This window comes from Anomaloglossus baeobatrachus, chromosome 3, assembly GCF_048569485.1.
Source record: "Anomaloglossus baeobatrachus isolate aAnoBae1 chromosome 3, aAnoBae1.hap1, whole genome shotgun sequence".
In the NCBI taxonomy this organism is placed as follows: Eukaryota; Metazoa; Chordata; class Amphibia; order Anura; family Aromobatidae; genus Anomaloglossus; species Anomaloglossus baeobatrachus.
In genome coordinates, this window is record NC_134355.1 from 276598931 (window position 1) to 276626808 (window position 27878).

The 27878-nt window shown below is 49.1% G+C and overlaps 1 protein-coding gene across 3 annotated transcripts in view; it reads left to right on the plus strand.

Annotated features, from left to right (window-relative positions):
• SGK1 (serum/glucocorticoid regulated kinase 1) overlaps window positions 1-27878 on the plus strand; it is a 278785-nt gene that overhangs the window by 241531 nt on the left and 9376 nt on the right. The window contains exons 1-2 of one of the 3 annotated variants that reach the window (XM_075339862.1): window positions 21223-21555; window positions 26579-26654. In XM_075339862.1, coding sequence (XP_075195977.1) covers window positions 21522-21555; window positions 26579-26654 — 110 coding nt within the window. In that variant the 5' untranslated portion in view covers window positions 21223-21521. Of the gene's footprint in view, window positions 1-21222; window positions 21556-26314; window positions 26469-26578; window positions 26655-27878 lie in introns of those variants that run through there. The other 2 variants (XM_075339861.1, XM_075339860.1) reach the window with 2 other exon arrangements.

Here is a 27878-nt window from a genome sequence, read left to right on the forward strand (position 1 = left end):
TAAAGCATATAACACACAAATATTCAACGTGGGCATTACACATGCGTTTTTTCCTGCATTTTTCACTGACTCCATTGAAGTTAATTGGTGAAAAAGCAGGAAAAAAATGCAGAAACAACTGACACACTGCTTCTATTTTCAGCAACAAAAACTGCAAAAAACAGCGTGGGCACAGCAAGTCAGGATTCTCAGACTTTGCTGAGATGATTTTTCCTTGCTTTTATAGATTAAAAAAGCAAGGAAAAACGCATGAAAAAAGCCACATGTGCACAAGGTCTTCTGTGTATGTAGCTGAGCAGTGCACAGTAATTTAGCTGGATTTAGATACAGGACCTGGCTGTGCTGCTTTCATCAAACTGCTGCACCCTTCCCCCCTCTGCTCACATTGTGCCTGATTCTGTGGGCTGGCCCCAATCACCTGATCAGCCTCATCCCCCCCCCAAATCCCAAAGTGTCCAAAGCAGCATACATTATTACATTAAGATAACATAGAACGTAAAGAAGGTCAGATAAACTTTCCTGCCACAGCTCAGCCCTCTCCACATGATCGCACATCAGTAAATAAATAATCAGACGCTGTCGGTGACTGCACAGAGCGATGGAAGGGAAGCAGAGTATATACAGCCTGCGCTGCTGCCCTCACCTGTTATATCTCCTGCAGAGGCCGGCAGCACAGTGTACAGTACTCACGTGCAGAGACTGGAGGGGGCAGAGCTCACGCTGCCCGGCCGCTGCTACTGAAAATGCACGAACCGCTCTCACTGACAGGAGCGGCTGCTGATCTGCAGCGCGGGCCCCTAACCTGCGGGCCCGGTCGCAATCGCGACCCCTGCGACCGCGGTAGTTACGCCCCTGCTTTTACATATTATATATTTCCCATATTTTTGATACTATATATTTGTCGGAGCCTACAATACTATTTTTGTGATACATATTAATGAGAAAAAAAAATTGAGATATTTCGCTATTTGTCCCTTGCCCTGCTGTCCTGTGGTGCGTATTGCACCATTTCATTATTTTTTATCTTGCTTTTAATCACTTATCAAAAAAAATATCAATTTTATAGATTATATATTATTTGTATTGGCTATTCTTTTTTGGTTTATAGAGATATATGACTCATATTTATAGCCATTTCCATATACTATATGGGGATTTGATGGTATATTGATGTACATTTTGTGATATCCCCATGTGTGACATAATTTGGTAATCATGACAGAGACAGGACCCTATTGACCATAACAGCTTACATTGTACATGACAGAGACAGGACCCTATTGACCATAAGAGCTTACATTGTACATGACAGAGACAGGACCCTATTGACCATAAGAGCATACATTGTACATGACAGAGACAAGACCCTATTGACCATAAGAGCTTACATTGTACATGACAGAGAGAGGACCTTACTAACCAGAAGAGGTTACACTCTACATGACAGAGAGAGGATCCTACTGACAATAAGAGCTTAAACTTTACAGACAAGAGAGAAGACCTCGCTAACCAGAAGAACTTACACTCTACATGAAATAGAGAGAGAGGACCTCTCTGACCATATGAGCTTACACTCTACATGAAATAGAGAGGACCTCTCTGACATAAGAGCTTACACACTACATAAAATAGAGAGAGGGGACCTCGCTGACCGTAAGAGATTACACTCTATGTGAAATAGAGCTTGTACCATACAGAAGATAGATTTACTGTGTGACTCTGGGAACTGCTGATCACTCATGGCCGTAGTAAGGACCCCTACTGTACAAGGTATGACAATCTGTAAGGGAATTATGGTGAGGCCCACGAGGCAATACGTAATTGTGCTAGCCTGATGCTTTAGCAGTGTGGGAAATAGTGTCAGGAAAAGTTTTTTAACATTTTTTTGCAAACCTTGAATTGAATCTCAAAATATTTGAATTTAATTGAAACCAAATTGATGGACACTGAACCCTCTGCAGATCGATACGCTCATCTCTCCTTGGTATCACTGAACAAATATTAAACAGTTTCCGCAATTGTAAAGGCTAAAATGTGTATGGCAGTATTAGTGTAATAAACATTTACCTAGACGATCATTCGTGCACCCACTTCATGCCTCCTAAGGCTGGGGCCACATGGGGATCTACTTCGATCGTCGCATGACACTCGGCTCACGCTGGCAGCACAGCAGGAGCCAAGCGTCATGCGAGTGTCCCTGTGACTGAGGTCCGATCATGAGATCAGACCTCAGCTTCGGGGGGCAGGCCGCCACTCAGAAGGGGAGGGCTGGCTCTGAGGAGGGGCGGGCCGGCGTTGCGGAGGGGAGGGAGGGATTTATCTCCCTCTCTCCTCCGTTGCCGGCTATTGCCATTCTCGCCCTGCACTCGCGGTACACCAGTGTACTGTGAGTGCAGTGCGATCTTTCTCTCGCCCCATAGAATTGAATGAGTGCGAGAGAAACAGACTTGCATTACAATCACAGCATGATGCAATTGTTTTCTCGGTCTGATTGGGGCCGAGTTAATAATCACTCATGGGTGCTGGCATATAGGCTAATATTGGTCCGAGTGGAATGCGATGTTTTATTGCATTCCACTCGGTCCGATTTTCTTGCCGTGTGTCTTAGGCCTAAGGAGTAGAGGACAAAAAAGGAAATGTTTATTATTGCGTAATTTAGGTACTGGTCTGCTTACCTTTCTGCTGTTAGGATTTATGGGGAAATTAGGGAATAGGTCAGGTAACAGTTATGTGCAGACAGTTTTAGTGTCCACTGATGGAGCTTGAGCCCTAGGCTTTTAACAACACAGCAGAGGAGAAAGAAAGTGCGGGCATAATTGTAAGCTTCATGGAAGTGCACTTTACCACCTGCTCAGACTTTTGACTTCAGAACAACTCAAGCAATATTCCCTTCCGAAAACCACAGATAGACACAATGTATCACCATTCACTTTCTTTTGTAGCGTTTTACATTTCTTCACATTCTATCCAGGTAAGGGGTGGCTTGATTGATGTTACATAAATAATAATGACACATTAATCGTAGTCAGCATCACGGGAGATTAATAACACAAGAGTTCCTCTTTTCCTGAACATACTTACATGTAGACCAAGGGTCAGCAACCTGAGCTTTGCCAATGTGCAGGGTTCACTGAGTACAAGGTGATTTGTACAGTATAATCTGCCTGCAGTAACTGGAGAGCAGACATGGAAGCACGCAAGGTTAATTGTAAAACTGAATGCTTTTTACAAGAAAAGCTCAGTAATGCTTCCTATGGAAAAAAACAGCTTCATATATGCTGTTGAGAGGTGTCAAATACCATGAGAATAAAAAAGAGCAAATGGTTTAATTCAAATCACAGATGTTAAAGAACGCTTTCACCTATAGTACAACTATATACAAAGGCAACGAGGGATTACTGAATAACACAATAAAATATTATTATTAATCATAGTCTTAAAATTTGGTGCAAAATAAAGATATCAATGTGCCAATTCCTAACTTCTCATACACAAAGCTGGTGTCATTTTTATTCAGACTACAAGTCGAGTCCATAATAAAAGAAGAAGAAGAAGAGTTTTTAAAGTGGATAAAATTGGTACAAAATTTATTAAAGTAGGTGAACATCCATTTTGTTTAAGACTATATTAAACACCAGGACCATACCCCAAAGATGGTGAGCACCACATAGGGATTAATGATGCACATAACATATTATTACAGTAGTACATATAAAACAGTAAACGTAAAATGTGCAAACATTATGATATCTCCATATTGGAGTGCATTCACAAGTGATGCAAGAGCAGAATCCCTATGAAGGTCACAAACATACCAAAATTATGGTGTTGAGAATAGACAGGCAAAACTGCGATAGTAAAATAAGGGTCAGTCACTGGATCAAATAACCTCATGTCAGCCCAACACACGTTTCAATGGATTTATTGTTCCTGTCTTCATCAGGGAGAGGTGCCGTCCAGTCCAGCCCATAGCCTACTTCTTGTCACTGAGCTGTAAACAACATTACAAACTCTTGTTTTCTGAATAGAGATGAGTGGACCCGTGAATATTCGGGTTCATTAAATCCTCACGGTCTAAAAAAATAAGTTTGGTTCAGGATCTGAACTTGACCTGGCATTGACCGTAGACAATGAACCCCATACAAGTTAATGGGGATGAGACGTTCTATGCTGTAAAATGTTAGGGGGCTACAAAAGGAAGCAAAATGGGGGAAATAGCAGGAAAGTTAGTCATACCATGATTCGCAGATGATAATACAGCAGACAGGCTCTTTTCTCTGCTTGCTCATTAAGTTTCATGAATATTCACTGCTTCCCCCACCCACCATCTGTGCCAGCATCTGTGATTGGTTACAGACTTCTATACACATCCTCCCCCCACCATCTTTTACGGCATCTGTGGTTGCAGACTAGTTTGCTTTATAGTATTGCAAAAATAAATAAATCATTTAAAAAAATGGAGTGGACCCCTGCCATATTTTTGATAACCAGCATGGGTTGCAATCCATAGTGGTCTGCTTTACTGTGGATGTTGATCAACAATAGAAGGGATCCTATTCTTTTTTTTAAAAGTATATAAATAAATAATAATAAAAATAACAGTTGGGGTCTCCTCATTGTTGATAACCAGCCAATGTAAAGCTGACAGCTGTGGGTTGGTATTATCAGGTTGGGAAAAGCCATAGTTATTGGCCTGTTCCAGCCTGCAAATACTAACCAGCAGCGGCTCCAAAATTGGGGCATCCATTGGTGCTTCAACCCAACTATTCCTAATTGCCCTGGTGTGGTGGCAATCAGGGTAATATATGGGGCTGATAACAGCTGTGATTTGTCAAAATCATAGCAAAAAATGCACTATCTTGAACTTTACAGCTTTCATTCACTCATCCCTAGCTCTGAAGATAATGTTCAACACAGAAGTTGTACAGTAATTTCATAGTGGCGCTGGAAATAATTAATGGGTTTTGTCACAAGATTTTTGTCACTGGGATTTTGCTATGTAATCCAAAATAAGCATAATGAAGCTTGCAGAATGCATAAGAACAAGTCTTGTATGGCTGCTTATTTTCACTTGGCATGATCATTTAAAACTGGCGATATACAATAAAAATAAGTCTAGACTGAGTATCTGAAGTTAAGCTACCTGACAGAAATCTTTAATGGTCAGATATGGAAAGCAGCATAATATAACATTCTTCTCTTCCCAACAGCAGGAAGCAAGGGACTGTTTCAGCAACAAAAACTGTTCCAAGATCCTATTTATCTAATGTGTGGTGCACATGAAAGAAACACTGCCCCCTGTAGTGTGGGCACATTGTTGCCTGCTGGTCACAGAGGGACTAGTTTTGTTCTCTGATACTTACTATTATAAAGTAGGGTGGCACTTCTAGGACAATAATCTCATCTGGATGAAATGTTTCTATTGGCATTGAAATGCTTTTCACAGCTTTCTTTCTTATCACACACAATTGTCAGAAAGAATAAAGATCTTTATAATGGTGACAGTCTTTAGGCATTGTTCACACAGAGCAGTTTTGGTTAGTACTACTTTGTACTTATCTTCTCTTTCAGAACTCCTCCTGGGTGTTTTATTCCACAGCACTCAGTTATATAATACACTGAGGCCCTGATTCATCAAGACAGGTGTAGTTCATGCTGGTCTTGATGAGAGGACATGTTTGGTCCGGAGGCGAAGGAGAATATCAGGCAGCACTCCAGAAAAAAAATAGGAAAAAGTGGACTTTAATATGGCATGGCGACATTTCTATCCATATCTATCTATCTATATCTATCTATCTACCTATCTATCTATCTATATCTATCTATCTACCTATCTATCTATCTATCTATCTATCTATCTATCTATATCTATCTATCTATCTCTCTATTTATCTATCTATCTATCTATCTATCTATTGTTCTATCTACAGTATCTATCTATCGATCTATCTATCTATCGATCTATCTATCTATCCATCTATCCATTATCTATCTATCGATCTACAGTATCTATCTATCTATCTATCTATCTATCTATCTATCTATCTATCTATCCATTATTAGTGATGAGCGAGTACTAAAAAGCTCGGGTGCTCAAGGCTCGGGCCGAGCATCCCAAGATACTCGTGTACTCGGCCCGAGCACCGAGCCCAATGTTATCCTATGGGAGACCCGAGTATTTTTATGAAATGACCCCCGGCAGCATGTAGAAACCCTAAAAATGGCACAAAAGTCTCAGAAGAGTGCTCAAATGACATGGCAACAGCATGGGGAAGACCCCTTGAAGCATTTATCACTCAAAAGTCACAGCTGTGAACAATTTTGTCCGCGTTTTACGCCATTTTTACGGACTCACCAGAAAACCTTCCAAAATGACACCAAAATGAATTTTCATGGCGGAAATGTTAAGGGCACATACCCAATAGTGAGATAGAGCTGGTGTATGTTACTTTTTGAGATTAATACATGAAAGATTTTACGTAAAACATTGTGTGGCACTCCGATGTCCAAACGCACGTTTTGTGCTTTTTACTAGCGCTGTCGGTCATTTTTTTTTTCATTCTATCTCCCGTCGGTCGGTCTCGCTCTGTCGGTCTCTCTCTGTCTTATCTGTCCCCCTCTCACAGTCTGTCGGTCATTCTCCCCCCTCTCTCTTACTTACCGTTCCCCGATCACTGCCGCGGCACTGCACGACTGTTCACTAAACTCCGGCGGCTTTTCCTCTTTTGAAAAAGCCGGCCGCTCATTAAACAATCTCGTATTCCCTACTTTCCTGCTTTTCGGCGCCTATGATTGGTTGCAGTGAGACACGCCCCCACGCTGAGTGACAGGTGTCTCACTGCACCCAAACACAGCAGCCCGTGGGTGTGTGTATACTGTGCAGTGAAATAAATAATTAAATATGGTCCCCCCCAATTTTAATACCAGCCAGATAAAGCCATACGGCTGAAGGCTGGTATTCTCAGGATGGGGAGCTCCACGTTATGGGGAGCCCCCCAGCCTAACAATATCAGTCAGCAGCCGCTCAGAATTGCCGCATACATTAGATGCGACAGTTCTGGGACTGTACCCGGCTCTTCCCGATTTACCCTAGTGCGTTGGCAAATCGGGGTCAATAAGGAGTTAATGGCAGCCCATAGCTGCCAATAAGTCCTAGATTAATCATGTCAGGCGTCTCCCCGAGATTCCTTCCATGATTAACCTGTAAATTACAGTAAATAAACACACACACCCGAAAAATCCTTTATTAGAAATAAAAAACAATAACAAAGTCCCTCATCACCAATTTATTAACCCCGACAAACCCTTCATGTCCGGCGTAATCCACGGACCTCCAGCGTCGCGTCCAGCTGTGCTGCATGAAGGTGACAGGAGCTGCAGAATACACCGCCGCTCTGGCCAGCTTCACACAGCAACTTAGGTGAGTATAGCGATCAGCTGAGCTGTCACTGAGGTTACCTGGATGCAGCGGTGGCCACGGGTAAGGCTAGTTTCACACTTGTGTTGAACGGCATCCGTCACATTGCGTTGTGTAACGCATGTGACGGATGCCTTGCAAAAAGTGTGATAATAAAGGCCACGGATTCCAGTGAAATAACGCATTGCGTTAAGTTTTCTTTGGGCCGAGAGAGAGAGAGCACCCATCATCCCCGCGCACAGCCCGACATCCCCGCACACAGCCCGACATCACCGCACACAGCCCGACACCCCTGCACACACCCCCGCACACAGCCCGACATCCCCGCACACAGCCCGACATCCCCGCACACAGCCCGACATCCCCGCACACATCCCCGCACACAGCCCTACATCCCCGCACACAGCCCGACATCCCCGCACACAGCCCTACATCCCCGCACACAGCCCGACATCCCCGCACACAGCCCGACATCACCGCACACAGCCCGACACCACTGCACACAGCCCGACATCCCCGCACACAGCCCGACATCCCCGCACACAGCCCGACATCCCCGCACACAGCCCGACATCCCCGCACACAGCCCGACATCCCCGCACACATCCCCGCACACAGCCCGACATCCCCGCACACAGCCCGACATCCCCGCACACAGCCCGACATCCCCGCACACAGCCCGACATCCCCGCACACAGCCCGACATCCCCGCACACATCCCCGCACACAGCCCGACATCCCCGCACACAGCCCGACATCCCCGTACACAGCCCGACATCCCCGCACACATCCCCGCACACAGCCCGACATCCCCGCACACAGCCCGACATCCCCGCACACAGCCCGACATCCCCGCACACAGCCCGACATCCCCGCACACAGCCCGACATCCCCGCACACAGCCCGACATCCCCGCACACAGCCCGACATCCCCGCACACATCCCCGCACACAGCCCGACATCCCCGCACACATCCCCGCACACAGCCCGACATCCCCGCACACATCCCCGCACACAGCCCGACATCCCCGCACACAGCCCGACATCCCCGCACACAGCCCGACATCCCCGCACACAGCCCGACATCCCCGCACACAGCCCGACATCCCCGTACACAGCCCGACATCCCCGCACACATCCCCGCACACAGCCCGACATCCCCGCACACAGCCCGACATCCCCGCACACAGCCCGACATCCCCGCACACAGCCCGACATCCCCGCACACATCCCCGCACACAGCCCGACATCCCCGCACACAGCCCGACATCCCCGCACACAGCCCGACATCCCCGCACACAGCCCGACATCCCCGCACACAGCCCGACATCCCCGCACACAGCCCGACATCCCCGCACACATCCCCGCACACAGCCCGACATCCCCGCACACATCCCCGCACACAGCCCGACATCCCCGCACACATCCCCGCACACAGCCCGACATCCCCGCACACAGCCCGACATCCCCGCACACAGCCCGACACTACAGCCCTCATCATTCCTGCACACATCCCGACACTACCGCACCCATCATCACCGCACACACACACCGGCATTACCTCAGTGATGTCCCCGCTGACAGCGCCATTCACTTCAGCTGCTGCGTGGAGCTCACAGGAGCGGTGTTCTACTGCCGCTCCTGTCAGCTTCATGTAGCAGAGCTGGATGTGTTGCGGGACCTCTGGATTACGTCGGACCTGGAGGGGTATTTGGGGATTTTAATAAAGTGGTAAAAGAGGGTGGTTTTTTTGTCTTTTATTTCAAATAAAGGATTTTTTCGGGTGTGTGTGTTTATTTTCTTTAACTTACAGATTAATCATGGAGGGTATCTCGTGGAGACGCCTGACATGATTAATCTAGGACTTATTAGCAGCTATGGGCTGCCAATAACTCCTTATTACCCCGATTTGCCAACGCACCAGGGCAAATCGGGAAGAGCCGGGTACGGTCCCAGAACTGTCGCATCTAATGGATGCGACTATTCTGGGCGGCTGCTGGCTGATATTGTTAGGCTGGGGGGCTCCCCATAATGTAGGGCTCCCCAGCCTGAAAATACCAGCCTTCAGCCGTATGGCTTTATCTGGCTGGTATTAAAATTGGGGGGGACCGCACGCCGTTTTTTTTAATCATTTATTTCACTGCACAGTATAGACCCGCCCACCGGCGGCTGTGATTGGTTGCAGTGAGACAGCTGTCAGTCAGCGTGGGGGCGGGTCTGGCTGCAACCAATCATAGGCGCCGGTGGGCGGGGAAAGCAGGGAATACGAGATTGAATAATGGGCGGCCGGCTTTTTCAAAGGAGGAAAAGCCGCCGCAGCAGTGTGGACGCCGTGCAGTGCCGCGCCGGTGATCGGTGAGTATGAGAGAGGAGGGGAGAGGGGGGACAGAGACCAGGAGTGATTTTAAACGATTTCGATCGTTCTGCTGGACATGCTGAGCATGTGCAGTAGAACGTGACGAAATCCGTCAGCGGATTCCGCCGCTTAGCGCATAGCGGCGGAAACCGCCACCATAGACAATCATTAGACACTGTGGCGGATTCCAACGGAATCTGTCATGGTGCACTATTTTAACGCTCCAAAAAACGTTACATGCTGCGTTCGATCCGCTAGACGCAGCGTCAAAATAACGCCGCTGCGTCGTCCAGCGGATGCAACGCAGACACTTGCGTTACAGTGCATCGTCCATACAACTCTATGGAGAATAGCGCGGTCCGTTAACGGACTGCGCTATTCTCCATAGTGACGGAAGGCGCTGAACGCAAGTGTGAAACTAGCCTAACCTCAGTGACAGCTCAGCTGATCGCGCTACTCACCGCCGCTCCGGTCAGCTCCATGAAGCAACTGAGGTGAGTATAGCGATCAGCTGCTGTCACTGAGGTTACCCGCGGCCACTGCTGGATCCAGCGGTGGCCGTGAGTTACCTGACTGACAGCAGCTGATCGCGCTACTCACCTCAGTTGCTGTGTGAAGCTGACAGAAGCGGCGGTGTATTCTGCAGCTCCTGTCACCTGAATGTAGCAGAGCTGGACGCGACGTTGGAGGACTGTGGATTACGCCGGACATAGAGGGTTTGTCGGGGTTAATAAATTGGTGATGAGGGACTTTGTTATTGTTTTTTATTTCTAATAAAGGATTTTTTCAGGTGTGTGTGTTTTTTAACTGTAATTTACAGATTAATCATGGAAGGTATCTCGGGGAGACGCCTGACATGATTAATCTAGGATTTAGTGGCAGCTATGGGCTGCCATTAACTCCTTATTACCCCGATTTGCCAACGCACTAGGGTAAATCGGGAAGAGCCGGGTACAGTCCCAGAACTGTCGCATCTAATGTATGCGGCAATTCTGGGCGGCTGCTGCTGACTGATATTGTTAGGGTGGGGGGCTCCCCATAATGTGGAGCTCCCCATCCTGAGAATACCAGCCTTCAGCTGTATGGCTTTATCTGGCTGGTATTAAAATAGGGGGGGACCGCACGCCGTTTTTTTAATTTATTTATTTATTTTACTGCACAGTATAGACACGCCCATCGGCTGCTGTGATTGGGTGCAGTGAGACACCTGTCACTCAGCGTGGGGGCGTGTCTCACTGCAACCAATCATAGGCGCCTGTGGGCATGGAAAGCAGGGAATATGAGATGGCTGTGTACAAAGCACAGCGCGCCCGCCGGTATAAAGGCTCGGTCACGCTGTGCAGGCCGGCCAATCACTGCAATTCCACAACTAACAGGGCTGTGGCATTGCAGTGGTCTGCCAGCCAATCCCTGCATGAGGGCTGGCTCTCAAAGGAGCGCCAACATGCAGGGATGAAGACCACGAGTACAGCACAAGTATCGCGAGATTACTCGGTCCCCGCCGAGTAGCCCGAGTACAGTGATACTCGTGCGAGTACCGAGTAGTAACAAGCATACTCGCTCATCACTATCCATTATCTATCTATCTATCTATCAATCTATCTATCTAACTATCTATCTATCTATCTGTCTGTCTGTCTGTCTGTCTGTCTGTCCGTCTGTCCGTCTGTCTAAGGCTTACATATAAGCCCTACCCCAAAAAAAAACCCTAGTTGCAATTCAATAATGAAGTGCCCATGCAGCTAAAAAAGTTAAATAATACTGCAGGACACTACATTATAGAAAGCAGACACCCCCAAAAGAGAGAAGAAAGAAGAGAGAAGACCCCGCAATCATACTCACCAGATGTCGAATAGGAGGACCTGCAGTGGAAAGCACACCCACACACATCAGATCACACACACACACATCAGATCGCGCACACCCACACACCAGATCGCGCACACCCACACACCAGATCGCGCACACCCACACACCAGATCGCACACCCACACACCAGATCGCACACCCACACACATCAGATCTCACACCCACATACATCAGATCTCACACCCACACACATCAGATCGCACACACATCAGATCGCGCACCCACACACATCAGATCGCACACATCAGATCGCACATCAGATCGCAAACGTCAGCAATACAGATTGCTTCTGGCCGGCAGAGAATTCTGGGACACAGTACGGTAGAGTGTGAGGACCTGTGGAGGAATGAATGGAGGAACCGGCAGTGGAACGCATGCAATCCACCACAGGTCCTCACGCTCCACTGCACTACATTCCAGCATCCTCTGCCGACCGGAAGCAGTTAATATCGCCGGATGTAGTTAGTGTATGTGTGCAATCTGATGTGTGTGTGTATGAGTCTATACAGTTAGGTCCAGAAATATTTGGACAGTGACACAAGTTTTGTTATTTTAGCTGTTTACAAAAACATGTTCAGAAATACAATTATATATATAATATGGGCTGAAAGTGCACACTCCCAGCTGCAATATGAGAGTTTTCACATCCAAATCGGAGAAAGGGTTTAGGAATCATAGCTCTGTAATGCATAGCCTCCTCTTTTTCAAGGGACCAAAAGTAATTGGACAAGGGACTCTAAGGGCTGCAATTAACTCTGAAGGCGTCTCCCTCGTTAACCAGTAATCAATGAAGTAGTTAAAAGGTCTGGGGTTGATTACAGGTGTGTGGTTTTGCATTTGGAAGCTGTTGCTGTGACCAGACAACATGCGGTCTAAGGAACTCTCAATTGAGGTGAAGCAGAACATCCTGAGGCTGAAAAAAAAGAAAAAATCTATCAGAGAGATAGCAGACATGCTTGGAGTAGCAAAATCAACAGTCGGGTACATTCTGAGAAAAAAGGAATTGACTGGTGAGCTTGGGAACTCAAAAAGGCCTGGGCATCCACGGATGACAACAGTGGTGGATGATCGCCGCATACTTTCTTTGGTGAAGAAGAACCCGTTCACAACATCAACTGAAGTCCAGAACACTCTCAGTGAAGTAGGTGTATCTGTCTCTAAGTCAACAGTAAAGAGAAGACTCCATGAAAGTAAATACAAAGGGTTCACATCTAGATGCAAACCATTCATCAATTCCAAAAATAGACAGGCCAGAGTTAAATTTGCTGAAAAACACCTCATGAAGCCAGCTCAGTTCTGGAAAAGTATTCTATGGACAGATGAGACAAAGATCAACCTGTACCAGAATGATGGGAAGAAAAAAGTTTGGAGAAGAAAGGGAACGGCACATGATCCAAGGCACACCACATCCTGTGTAAAACATGGTGGAGGCGACGTGATGTCATGGGCATGCATGGCTTTCAATGGCACTGGGTCACTTGTGTTTATTGATGACATAACAGCAGACAAGAGTAGCCGGATGAATTCTGAAGTTTCCCGGGATATACTTTCAGCCCAGATTCAGCCAAATGCCGCAAAGTTGATCGGACGGCGCTTCATAGTACAGATGGACAATGACCCCAAGCATACAGCCAAAGCTACCCAGGAGTTCATGAGTGCAAAAAAGTGGAGCATTCTTCAATGGCCAAGTCAATCACCAGATCTTAACCCAATTGAGCATGCATTTCACTTGCTCAAATCCAGACTTAAGACCCACAAACAAGCAAGACCTGAAGGCTGCGGCTGTAAAGGCCTGGCAAAGCATTAAGAAGGAGGAAACCCAGCGTTTGGTGATGTTCATGGGTTCCAGACTTAAGGCAGTGATTGCCTCCAAAGGATTCGCAACAAAATATTGAAAATAAAAATATTTTGTTTGGGTTTGGTTTATTTGTCCAATTTCTTTTGACCTCCTAAAATGTGGAGTATTTGTAAAGAAATGTGTACAATTCCTACAATTTCTATCAGATATTTTTGTTTAAACCTTCAAATTAAATGTTACAATCTGCACTTGAATTCTGTTGTAGAGATTTCATTTCAAATCCAATGTGGTGGCATGCAGAGCCCAACTCGTGAAAATTGTGTCACTGTCCAAATATTTCTGGACCTAACTGTATATGAGTGTGTGTGTGATCTGATGTGTGTTGTCCAGAAGCAAGGGAGGCATGGAGCATACCTGCTGTGAGCACCCAACGAAGATTGCAGGAGGATCTTGGAGCTATGCAGACGCATGGGATCTGGTAAGTATGATTCTCCTCTAAAGAGGGGCCCTTAATTTTTTTGGGGGAAACTTCCCCTTAACGGTGTTTCCCCAAAAATAAGCTTTATCCTGAAAATACGCCCTAGTGCATTTTTCAGGGCAAAAAAAATATACAACAGTGTCGTAATTTTGGGGAAACACTGTATCATCAATCTATCCATCATATATCTATCGCTTTATCTATCTTACTCATTTCACCAATGTCGCTCTAGCTTCAATTAAGCTGATTTGGTCTATTCCTGAATGTAAAATGTGATTGTCAGAGCCTGGCAGTGTGATTGTCAACTTCGTAGTGTGAGTGTCAGAGCCTGGCAGTGTGATTGTCAGAGCCTGGCAGTGTGATTGTCAGCCTTGTAGTGTGATTGTCAGAGCCTGCTAGTGTGATTGTCAGCCTGGTAGTGTGATTGTCAAAGCCTGGCAGTGTGATTCTCAGCCTCGTAGTGTGATTGTTAGAGCCTCGTAGTGTGATTGTCAGAGTCTGGTAGTGTGATTGTCAGAGCTTGGCAGTGTGATTGTCAGAGCCTTGTAGTGTGATTGTCAGAACCTTGTAGTGTGATTGTTAGAGCCTGGCAGTGTGATTGTCAGAGCCTTGTAGTGTGATTGTCAAAGCCAGGCAGTGTGATTATCAGAGCCTGGCAGTGTGATTGAAAGCCTGGTAGTGTGATTGTCTGCCTTGTAGTGTGATTGTCAGAGCCTGGTAGTGTGACTGTCTGCCTGGTAGTAATTGTCAGAGCCTGGTAGTGTGATTGTCAGAGCATGGTGTTGCGCCCAGGGAAGGGTGTACTCGGTCCCGAGCGGTAACAAATGGGAATGTCACTCTGGTGGCCGTTGTCCGATCCCATGCCCTGGGGCTTCTTTTGTAAAAGGGGATATTTACAGGGGTGAATAGAGTTAATATCATGTGATGCCACATGCGGGTTGCGGTTAAGGATAGAGAACCGCCGCTGCTAAATGTGGGTACTCCCAGAGCTGGTGGTGATTGCAGCAATGGTACTAGGCCCTCCGCAGGTTAGGGCCGTGCCTGGGAGATGATGAGGGATAATAACGGAGACCACACCGGGTTGCTTTTAACAGTCTCTACTCACTTGGCCTAGGGGTTGCTGGTTCAGGTCCCTTGGAGTATCAGTGCCAATGTAGTGACCCACGTTGCTCTGTCCCCAGCACTCTCTGTTGGTTGTGCCCCGTAGCATGAAGCGTTTGGAGCCTGACTGTCCTTTTTGGGGTACAGTCACCTTCTCCCTGCGGCGGGCAGTGCGGACCCTGTGGGGAGGTAAGTGTTCGAACCCCGATCCTAGTTTACTGCTGATGCCCCCGGATTATTTGGTTTGGTGAAGTCCGTGAAGGTGTCCTCACCGGGCAGGTATTTATCAAGCCATGTAGAACTGGTGACTGATCTAGGGCCCTGTGCCCCGTGCGTGCTCCGGTCCCAGCGGTATCTCCGGTACCCGACCTGGTGACCTCTCTCCTGTGCCCCAGGTCACCGTTGCACAGACCGAGCTCAGGCACGTCCACACACCTCTCCCATGTGCCATAGTTCTCTAGACTCTCTACTGACTGCTGACCCCTCCCACTAGGCTGGCTAATCCCAGGGACTCGTTCCTTTCCATGGCAACCATCCCCTTACATGGTTAACCCTCTATGCCCGGTGTGGAGTGGAGAACTAGGATTTTAGTTGTGCTTTGGTGGTATCGGCACTGGTACTCCAGGTCCCAGGGGGTAGGTCCTGCATCCCCAAAAGGATGCAGTTCCTTGTAGTGCCCTGAGTGTCTCAGGGGCGCTACATTCGCCCTTCGTTCAACACAGCACGTCCTTGGGCTGTAAGTGAAATAGAGTTTTAATTGTAACCGGAATAGAAAAAATAGTTAAGTACTTCAGACATAACATTCTTCCCGCACAGGGGAGGCTCATTTCTTAAACGTTGCAAACTTTAAGTATCTCCCCATCAACCCACGACCCAAAAAGGTCCTGGTTCCCCAAAACCCTCTGATGAGGCAGGTCACCTGTCCTGGTGGTGACCAGGTTTTGGCCATGTCTATCCCAGACCTTTCCTCCAACCTTCCTCTCCTTGGTGGTGGTATCAATGTCCTGATGGTGAAAAGGATTACTCTGGGAGGCACACTTGGTGCAGCTATGTACAATAAAAGTTTTTGACTGCTGCCAGTCCTGCAGCCGTGGTCCATATTTAAATTAACTTTTCAAACAGGTCAATCAGGTTACTGTTCCAAGGATTATTCAACACATTTTTTTTCAAACCATTTTCCAGATTTATGCAGATTCTTAAAGAAAATAACAAAAGTATACATAACATTTCAACATTTTAACCTTTTGAACTGCTGGGGTAGCCTGGTTCTGCTACCACAGCGTAGAGGACTTTGGAAATGGTGCAGGAGTAGGAGGAGCTGGCAGGGACAGATCACGGATCTTCTGTACATGCAAAGCATACCAGTCCCTCTATCCATGGTGCCTGGTATACGTGACCACATCACCCAGCTGCAGGTCATGGTCGGGATGTCCCTGTTTCAGATGGTCCAGCAAATCTCTGCAGGACACAAATATGCCAGCGTGCATACTGGGCTCCTTTATAGACACCCAAGCTTTCTGCTGGTCGAACTTGTTGACAGTGCCCTGGTACCGGACCCCACAGACTCCCCAAGTGGCTTGGAGCAAGCTCTGCTTTTCTTGCAAATCTCGGGCCGTCATTTGCCTTTTCTTGGCAGCCCGAGCCTGTCGCTCCTGGTTCAGCTGCTGGATGGTGGTTTGGCAGGCCTCCCCATTCCCGGTAGCCCTCTGTGCCACAGCAGCCATACCGGACTCCCTTTTGAACCATACGCTCCCCGAACCCGAATATCCTGCATACGGATCACCGTTAGCGGGTTTCAGGTCTGGCTGGTCACTGGCACCTTGTCTCGTGGTCGTCGGGTCTTCCAGGGCTGCTTTCCGCAGCCTAGCTGGGTTTGGTCGTGGCCCGAGGCGTTGCGGCATGGTCTGGTCTGGCCGTGGATGGAAGAGTTGCGGCCTGGTCTTCCCATGGACGGAGGCGTCGTGGCCTGATCTGGCCGTGGTGGGAGGATCTGCTGTTACCGGCGGGTCAGCGGGCACGGATGTTACTGGTTCCACGACTGTGGGGACTAGTGGGCTGAGGATGTTGCCTCGCTTACCGGCTCCTGGTGCCGCTCCATCAAGCTGCGCCAGTCCTCGGTTTGCTGAATCATTTGCAGCCACATCCGGAGACACAGCCAATCCAGCTCCACTTCAAGCCAGGGCATGGTTCCGCCGGCTGGAGGAGCAGACATCTTGTCTTTTGCAGGATTTCTGCTTTTGCGCTGCAGAGCTGGTGTCGCTTCCGCATGCCAGGGTGCATTCTGCCGGCGCCCTTCCGGCTTCCTGGGATTAATTTCACTTTTGCATGTTGCCTCTTCCAGGGGGCAGAGTCGGCTTTTGCGCTCTTTTGGGTACAGTAATGGCACAGCAGTTTTTCAGAATTAAAGATGGCAGCAGTCTTTACACAAACAGTCGATTAAATACAGTTCTTAAGGCACACATCACCCGTGTTAACGGGCCTTGTCCGAATCCTGTTCGTAAAGCCAGGTAAAAGAAGCTGTCACGCCCAGGGAAGTGGGTACTCGGTCCCGGCGGTAACAAATGGGAATGTCACTCTGGTGGCTGTTTTCCAGTCCCGTGCCATGGGGCTTCTTTTGTAAAAGGGGGTATTTACAGGGGTGAATAGAGTTAATGTCATGTGACGCCACCTGCGGGTTGCGGTTAAGGATAGAGATACCGCCGCTGCTAAATGTGGGTACTCACAGAGCTGGTGGTGATTGCAGCAATGGTATTAGGCCCTCAGCAGGGATATGAGGGATAAGAACGGAGACCACACCGGGTTGTCTTTAACAGTCTCTACTCACTTGGTCCAGGGGTTGCTGGTTCAGGTCCCTTGGAGTATCAGTGCCAATGTAGTGACCCAGGTTGCTCTGTCCCCGGCACTCTGTTGGTTGGGTCCCCGTAGCGTGAAGCGTGTGGGGCCCAACTGTCCCTTTTGGGGTACAGTCTCCTTCTCCGTATGGCGGGCAGTGCGGACCCTGTGGGGAGGTAAGTGTCCGAACCCCGATCCTAGTTTACTGCTGATGCCCCTGGATTATTTGGCTCGGTGAAGTCCGTGAAGGTGTCCTCACCGGGCAGGTATTTATCAAGCCGTGTAGAACTGGCACCTGATCTAGGACCCTGTGCCCCGTGCATACTCCGGTCCCAGCGGTATCTCCCTTACCGGACCTGGCGACCTCTCTCCTGTGCCCCCGGGTCACCGTTGCACAGACCCAGCTCAGGCACGTCCGCACACCTCTACTGTGTGCCACACTTCCCTAGACTCTCTACTGACTGCTGACCCCTCCCACTAGGCTGGCTAATCCAAGGGACTCATTCCTTTCCATGGCGACCATCTCCTTACATGGTTACCCTCTATGCCCTATGTAGAGTGGAGAACTAGGATTTTAGTTGCGCTTTGGTGGTATCGGCACTGGTACTCCAGGTCCCAGGGGGTAGTAGTTCCTGCATCCCCAAGAGGATGCAATTCCTTGTAGTGCCCTGAGTGTCTCAGGGGCGCTACACTGGCAGTGTGATTGCCAGCCTGATAGTGTGATTGCCAGCCTGGTAGTGTGATGTCAGAGCCTGGTAGTGTGATTCACAGCCTGGTAGTGTGATTCACAGCCTGGTAGTGTGATTGTCAGAGCCTGGTAGTGTGTTTGTCAGCCTGGTAGTGTGACTGTCTGCCTGGGAGTGATTGTCAGAGCCTGGTAATGTGATTGTCAGAGCCTGGCAGTGTGATTGTCAGTCTGGTAGTGTGTTTGTCAGCCTGGTAGTGTGACTGTCTGCCTGGTAGTGATTGTCAGCCTGGTAGTGTGTTTGTCAGCCTGGTAGTGTGACTGTCTGCCTGGTAGTGATTGTCAGAGCCTGGTAGTGTGATTGTCAGAGCCTGGCAGTGTGATGGACAGCCTAGTAATGTGATTGCCAGCCTAGTAGTGTGATTTTCAGAGCCTGGTAGTGTGACTGTCTGCCTGGTAGTAATTGTCAGAGCCTGGTAGTGTGATTGTCAGAGCATGGTGTTGCGCCCAGGGAAGGGTGTACTCGGTCCCGAGTGGTAACAAATGGGAATGTCACTCTGGTGGCTGTTTTCCAGTCCCGTGCCATGGGGCTTCTTTTGTAAAAGGGGGTATTTACAGGGGTGAATAGAGTTAATGTCATGTGACGCCACCTGCGGGTTGCGGTTAAGGATAGAGATACCGCCGCTGCTAAATGTGGGTACTCACAGAGCTGGTGGTGATTGCAGCAATGGTATTAGGCCCTCAGCAGGGATATGAGGGATAAGAACGGAGACCACACCGGGTTGTCTTTAACAGTCTCTACTCACTTGGTCCAGGGGTTGCTGGTTCAGGTCCCTTGGAGTATCAGTGCCAATGTAGTGACCCAGGTTGCTCTGTCCCCGGCACTCTGTTGGTTGGGTCCCCGTAGCGTGAAGCGTGTGGGGCCCAACTGTCCCTTTTGGGGTACAGTCTCCTTCTCCGTATGGCGGGCAGTGCGGACCCTGTGGGGAGGTAAGTGTCCGAACCCCGATCCTAGTTTACTGCTGATGCCCCTGGATTATTTGGCTCGGTGAAGTCCGTGAAGGTGTCCTCACCGGGCAGGTATTTATCAAGCCGTGTAGAACTGGCACCTGATCTAGGACCCTGTGCCCCGTGCATACTCCGGTCCCAGTGGTATCTCCCTTACCGGACCTGGCGACCTCTCTCCTGTGCCCCCGGGTCACCGTTGCACAGACCCAGCTCAGGCACGTCCGCACACCTCTACTGTGTGCCACACTTCCCTAGACTCTCTACTGACTGCTGACCCCTCCCACTAGGCTGGCTAATCCAAGGGACTCATTCCTTTCCATGGCGACCATCTCCTTACATGGTTACCCTCTATGCCCTATGTAGAGTGGAGAACTAGGATTTTAGTTGCGCTTTGGTGGTATCGGCACTGGTACTCCAGGTCCCAGGGGGTAGTAGTTCCTGCATCCCCAAGAGGATGCAATTCCTTGTAGTGCCCTGAGTGTCTCAGGGGCGCTACACTGGCAGTGTGATTGCCAGCCTGATAGTGTGATTGCCAGCCTGGTAGTGTGATGTCAGAGCCTGGTAGTGTGATTCACAGCCTGGTAGTGTGATTCACAGCCTGGTAGTGTGATTGCCAGCCTGATAGTGTGATTGCCAGCCTGGTAGTGTGATGTCAGAGCCTGGTAGTGTGATTCACAGCCTGGTAGTGTGATTCACAGCCTGGTAGTGTGATTGCCAGCCTGATAGTGTGATTGCCAGCCTGGTAGTGTGATGTCAGAGCCTGGTAGTGTGATTCACAGCCTGGTAGTGTGATTCACAGCCTGGTAGTGTGATTGTCAGAGCCTGGTAGTGTGTTTGTCAGCCTGGTAGTGTGACTGTCTGCCTGGGAGTGATTGTCAGAGCCTGGTAATGTGATTGTCAGAGCCTGGCAGTGTGATTGTCAGTCTGGTAGTGTGTTTGTCAGCCTGGTAGTGTGACTGTCTGCCTGGTAGTGATTGTCAGCCTGGTAGTGTGTTTGTCAGCCTGGTAGTGTGACTGTCTGCCTGGTAGTGATTGTCAGAGCCTGGTAGTGTGATTGTCAGAGCCTGGCAGTGTGATGGACAGCCTAGTAATGTGATTGCCAGCCTAGTAGTGTGATTTTCAGAGCCTGGTAGTGTGATTGACAGAGCCTGGTAGTGTGATTGACAGAGCCTGGTAGTGTGATTGACAGAGCCTGGTAGTGTGATTGTCAGCCTAGTGGTGTGATTGTCAGAGCCTCGTAGTGTGATTGACAGCCTGGTAGTGTGATTGACAGCCTGGTAGTTTGATTGTCTGCCTAGTAGTGTGACTATCTGCCTGGTAGTGAGATTGACAGCCTGGTAGTGTCATTGTTAGCCTGGCAGTGTGATTGACAGCCTGGTATCGTGAGTGTGATACCAGCTGTATGTAATTTTACGTCTTTGTACTTCATTCAGCTTTATTGAGAGAGCAGAACTTTTAATAGCTGGGTCACTGCATAGGATTACATTGACAGGAAGGAAAAGGGAAAAACAGTGGAGAGAAGTGTATTTTTCCTGAAAGGAAATGCTTAGTAGGTGGCAGGGCTGAACAGGGGGCGCCTGCTCCACCCTCTAGGTATCCGGAGGGGAGGAAAACCAGTCTCAACAACTTGACTTTCATGCAGATGACACTTGTGGCTGTAAGCATCAGGCGCCACACAGCCTCAGTCCTGTCTCCAGAGAAGACAGGCGACCCCCAGTCCTTTCCTCTTCCGCTCCCCCCGCAGAGTGACAGGAGCAGCTCAGTGTAGACAGCCAGCTCTGGTGACTTTTGGACTGTGATGCTGCAGTGGTCACAGCCAATCTGTCCCTGCTCAGTTATCAGCCCCGTGCTATAAAGCGGCAGGCAGCACTCCTGAGGCTCCTTTCCCCACTCTGTGGATCTTATTCCGAGTCTTCAGGGGAGGAGTAAAGAGATCGTGTGGATTATATGACTGCCACTTCATAGCTGCATTCCAACATGAGAACTAAGACAGAAAAGTCTCCTCTGAAAGGTAGGTCATTGCATTCTGCCTTTCCATGGAATATGACAGCTGGATGGAATATGGCAGCTGGGGGTGCTTGTCCTGGATGTGGGCAGCACTGTCAGGCTGGACACTATTGTTATTGGTGTTTACTGAGAGTGACAGTTGGATTCCTATTGTCCGGAGCAGATAGAGATGAATGACCTGAGTGATGTATAACACTGGGGAGATGATCACTATCTGGGGAGATGATCACTGTCTGGGGAGATGATCACTATCTGGGGAGATGATCACTATCTTCACTATCTGGGGAGATGGACACTATCTGGGGAGATGATCACTATCTGGGGAGATGGTCACTATCTGGGGAGATGGACACTATCTGGGGAGATGATCACTATCTGGGGAGATGGTCACTATCTGGGGAGATGATCACTATCTGGGGAGATGGACACTATCTGGGGAGATGATCACTATCTGGGGAGATGGTCACTATCTGGGGAGATGATCACTATCTGGGGAGATGATCACTATCTGGGGAGATGGACACTATCTGGGGAGATGATCACTATCTGGGGAGATGGACACTATCTGGGGAGATGGTCACTATCTGGGGAGATGATCACTATCTGGGGAGATGGTCACTGTCTGGGAGATGATCACTATCTGGGGAGATGATCACTGTCTGGGGAGATGGTCACTATCTGGGGGGATAATTACTATCTGAGGAGATGATCACCTGGGGATATGGTCGTCTGCATATCGATATAAGAACTTGTAAAAACTTTACTGTGTGATGTGGGATTTATATTCTAATAATCTCATTTAAACTGCACACAGATTACGGGAAATGTGTCAGATAAAGAGGCAGAACCTGCCGATTGCCCTTTTGTTGTAACAGGGACAAGTTACATTCAATTACTATGCAGAATGCAACAATGTAAAGGACACTTTATCAGTCACAAAGCACAAGTCTGAAAGTCAAAGCTTCCCGGAGGGTGTAAGGTGCGACTCTCGGGCGCCCCCGGGTGGTCGGAGCTGTGCGCCTGCAGTCTACTCTATCACCTGTCTGCCCAATATTTATCTACTATCTATTCAATTTATTATCTAAAATCTATCACCTAGCCATTTATTTCCCCTAGCCCGTATCTATTGTCTGTAATCTATTTATCAATCATGTACCATAGACCGAACACTGTCAGCTGTATAGTGCAGGCCGCAGGTGGAGAGCCAACAAACTAGCAAAGTGATATAACAAAAAAGGCAAAAAACGCTTATTGACCCGTGTGTACAGTGCTTTATATACTGACCCGTGTGAACAGTGCTTTATATACTGACCCGTGTGTACAGTGCTTTATATACTGACCCGTGTGTACAGTGCTTTATATACTGACCCGTGTGTACAGTGCTTTATATACTGACCCGTGTGTACAGTGCTTTATATACTGACCCGTGTGTACAGTGCTTTATATACTGACCCGTGTGTACAGTGCTTTATATACTGACCCGTGTGTACAGTGCTTTATATACTGACCCGTGTGTACAGTGCTTTATATACTGACCCGTGTGTACAGTGCTTTATATACTGACCCGTGTGTACAGTGCTTTATATACTGACCCGTGTGTACAGTGCTTTATATACTGACCCGTGTGTACAGTGCTTTATATACTGACCCGTGTGTACAGTGCTTTATATACTGACCCGTGTGTACAGTGCTTTATATACTGACCCGTGTGTACAGTGCTTTATAAACTGACCCGTGTGTACAGTGCTTTATATACTGACCCGTGTGTACAGTGCTTTATATACTGACCCGTGTGTACAGTGCTTTATATACTGACCCGTGTGTACAGTGCTTTATATACTGACCCGTGTGTACAGTGCTTTATATACTGACCCGTGTGTACAGTGCTTTATATACTGACCCGTGTGTACAGTGCTTTATACACTGACCCGTGTGTACAGTGCTTTATACACTGACCCGTGTGTACAGTGCTTTATATACTGACCCGTGTGTACAGTGCTTTATATACTGACCCGTGTGTACAGTGCTTTATATACTGACCCGTGTGTACAGTGCTTTATATACTGACCCGTGTGTACAGTGCTTTATATACTGACCCGTGTGTACAGTGCTTTATATACTGACCCGTGTGTACAGTGCTTTATATACTGACCCGTGTGTACAGTGCTTTATATACTGACCCGTGTGTACAGTGCTTTATATACTGACCCGTGTGTACAGTGCTTTATATACTGACCCGTGTGTACAGTGCTTTATATACTGACCCGTGTGTACAGTGCTTTATATACTGACCCGTGTGTACAGTGCTTTATATACTGACCCGTGTGTACAGTGCTTTATATACTGACCCGTGTGTACAGTGCTTTATATACTGACCCGTGTGTACAGTGCTTTATATACTGACCCGTGTGTACAGTGCTTTATACACATAGCAACAGTTTGCACTTTTTGTTCCAAATGACGTGGAGTGCTCCTGAGACTTGTCAATCTCTTACCTGTGTAACCTATTAGCCATGTGTCACCCATTATATCTATATCTGCCCAGTATTTCTCCTATCTGTTTATATCATCTCCTGTTGTGTCCCCAGCCCATGACACAAACTATCGGGTGACATCTATGTAAGAATGACTGCATATCCAGTCCTGGCAGCCCCGCTCACAGCCTCCGCCTGCAGCCCTCCTGTATCCCCCCACTCTATAGCTCCCACTGACGGCCCCCTACTCTGCATCCCGCCTCCATTCTGCAGCCCCAGCTGACAGGCCTCTTGCAGCCCCCCAATCTGCATCCCTCGCCTGCAGCCCCCCGCTGACAGGCCCCTTGCAGCCCTCCAATCTGCATCCCTCGCCTGCAGCCCCCCACTCTGCAGCCCCCGCTGACAGGCCCCTTGCAGCCCCCCAATCTGCATCCCTCGCCTGCAGCCCCCGCTGACAGGTCCCTTGCAGCACCCCAATCTGCATCCCTCGCCTGCAGCCCCCCACTCTGCAGCCCCCGCTGACAGGCCCCTTGCAGCCCCCCAATCTGCATCCCTCGCCTGCAGCCCCCCACTCTGCATCCCTCGCCTGCAGCCCCCCACTCTGCATCCCTCGCCTGCAGCCCCCCACTCTGCAGCCCCCGCTGACAGGTCCCTTGCAGCCCCCCAATCTGCATCCCTCGCCTGCAGCCCCCCACTCTGCAGCCCCCGCTGACAGGCCCCTTGCAGCCCCCCAATCTGCATCCCCCGCCTGCAGCCCCCCACTCTGCATCCCTCGCCTGCAGCCCCCCACTCTGCATCCCTCGCCTGCAGCCCCCCACTCTGCATCCCCCCACTCTGCAGCCCCCGCTGACAGGCCCCTTGCAGCCCCCCAATCTGCATCCCTCGCCTGCAGCCCCCGCTGACAGGTCCCTTGCAGCACCCCAATCTGCATCCCTCGCCTGCAGCCCCCCACTCTGCAGCCCCCGCTGACAGGCCCCTTGCAGCCCCCCAATCTGCATCCCTCGCCTGCAGCCCCCCACTCTGCATCCCTCGCCTGCAGCCCCCCACTCTGCATCCCTCGCCTGCAGCCCCCCACTCTGCAGCCCCCGCTGACAGGTCCCTTGCAGCCCCCCAATCTGCATCCCTCGCCTGCAGCCCCCCACTCTGCAGCCCCCGCTGACAGGCCCCTTGCAGCCCCCCAATCTGCATCCCCCGCCTGCAGCCCCCCACTCTGCATCCCTCGCCTGCAGCCCCCCACTCTGCATCCCTCGCCTGCAGCCCCCCACTCTGCATCCCCCCACTCTGCAGCCCCCGCTGACAGGCCCCTTGCAGCCCCCCAATCTGCATCCCTCGCCTGTAGCCCCCGCTGACAGGTCCCTTGCAGCACCCCAATCTGCATCCCTCGCCTGCAGCCCCCCACTCTGCAGCCCCCGCTGACAGGCCCCTTGCAGCCCCCCAATCTGCATCCCTCGCCTGCAGCCCCCCACTCTGCATCCCTCGCCTGCAGCCCCCCACTCTGCATCCCTCGCCTGCAGCCCCCCACTCTGCAGCCCCCGCTGACAGGTCCCTTGCAGCCCCCCAATCTGCATCCCTCGCCTGCAGCCCCCCACTCTGCAGCCCCCGCTGACAGGCCCCTTGCAGCCCCCCAATCTGCATCCCCCGCCTGCAGCCCCCCACTCTGCATCCCTCGCCTGCAGCCCCCCACTCTGCATCCCTCGCCTGCAGCCCCCCACTCTGCATCCCCCCACTCTGCAGCCCCCGCTGACAGGCCCCTTGCAGCCCCCCACTCTGCATCCCTCGCCTGCAGCCCCCCACTCTGCAGCCCCCGCTGACAGGCCCCTTGCAGCCCCCCACTCTGCAGCCCCCGCAGGTTGTGTTGTGCGGGCCTAGCAGCTGCTCGGTGGCCCCCGTGCACGGCACGCTCCGGTTTCCTCGCACTGTGGGCTATGCTGACGTATTCCGTGCTCCCCTATGTCACTGCTGGGGACAGGGTGCAATGTTCTTGCTCCCGGCGTTCCCGCATTGGCACAGTAGTACCGTGTGCCACACTGGTGAGCAGTGACCGCCTGCAGCTGGTACTGCCCTCCATTCTTCCTGGCAGGACCGGACATAAAGTTCTGGAGAAGTGAGGCTGCAGCGAGTCCCCTGCCCGTGTGACGTCAGTGACCGGTCGAGGGGCGGGGCCAGCAGGAGGCGCCGGCTGACTGCCCCCGGCTGGATCTGGGCGCTTTGAACCCGGGCCAAGTTTCTTTCATTGTGTGCCTTAGCCCCGCCCACAGCTCATCCGCTATATAAAGCCCCGCTCAGCCGGCGGAGCGCTAGAAAGTGGCAGCCTTCCTCGGAGACACAGTGCGCTGCTCCTAAGGATTTATAATCACAGCAACTATGACAGTAAAGACTGACACCACACCGCCTAACACTCTAACGTACTCCAAAATGAGGGGCATGGTGGCCATTCTGATCGGTGAGTGCAGGGGCAGCCTGGACGGCCCCAGCCGTGGGTGCAGGAGCCTGTGTGGACCCTCTGGACCCTCTCTGCACTGTACTCAGCCCTTCTGTCTTTGTGTCTTGCAGCTTTTATGAAGCAAAGAAGAATGGGATTGAACGACTTCATCCAGAAGATCTCCACTAACTCCTATGCCTGCAAACAGTAAGTGATGCTCCGATATTATCTGCTGCTGAAAGGGTTAACGGATGGCAACTAATGCATTAGCTGGTCCTGGGCAGTGTTTGCTAAATTGTATATTATTAGATCTAGTGAAACATACACGTTACCTGCGTCAGTAAGCGTTCCTTCAAATTCTGTTAGATCCTTATATTAGTGACCTATTACACAGTATCAGCACCAGTATGTTTCCAATATGATTATATATTAGTGACATATTACACAGTATCAGCACCAGTATGTTTCCAATATGATTATATATTAGTGACATATTACACAGTACCAGCACCAGTATGTTTCCAATATGATTATATATTAGTGACATATTACACAGTATCAGCACCAGTATGTTTCCAATATGATTATATATTAGTGACATATTACACAGTATCAGCACCAGTATGTTTCCAATATGATTATATATTAGTGACATATTACACAGTATCAGCACCAGTATGTTTCCAATATGTTATATATTAGTGACATATTACACAGTATCAGCACCAGTATGTTTCCAATATGATTATATATTAGTGACATATTACACAGTATCAGCACCAGTATGTTTCCAATATGATTATATATTAGTGACATATTACACAGTATCAGCACCGGTATGTTTCCAATATGATTATATATTAGTGACATATTACACAGTATCAGCACCAGTATGTTTCCAATGATTATATATTAGTGACCTATTACACAGTATCAGCACCAGTATGTTTCCAATATGTTATATATTAGTGACATATTACACAGTATCAGCACCAGTATGTTTCCAATGATTATATATTAGTGACCTATTACACAGTATCAGCACCAGTATGTTTCCAATGATTATATATTAGTGACATATTACACAGTATCAGCACCAGTATGTTTCCAATATGATTATATATTAGTGACATATTACACAGTATCAGCACCAGTATGTTTCCAATATGATTATATATTAGTGACATATTACACAGTATCAGCACCAGTATGTTTCCAATATGATTATATATTAGTGACATATTACACAGTATCAGCACCAGTATGTTTCCAATGATTATATATTAGTGACATATTACACAGTATCAACACCAGTATGTTTCCAATGATTATATATTAGTGACATATTACACAGTATCAACACCAGTATGTTTCCAATATGATTATATATTAGTGACATATTACACAGTATCAGCACCAGTATGTTTCCAA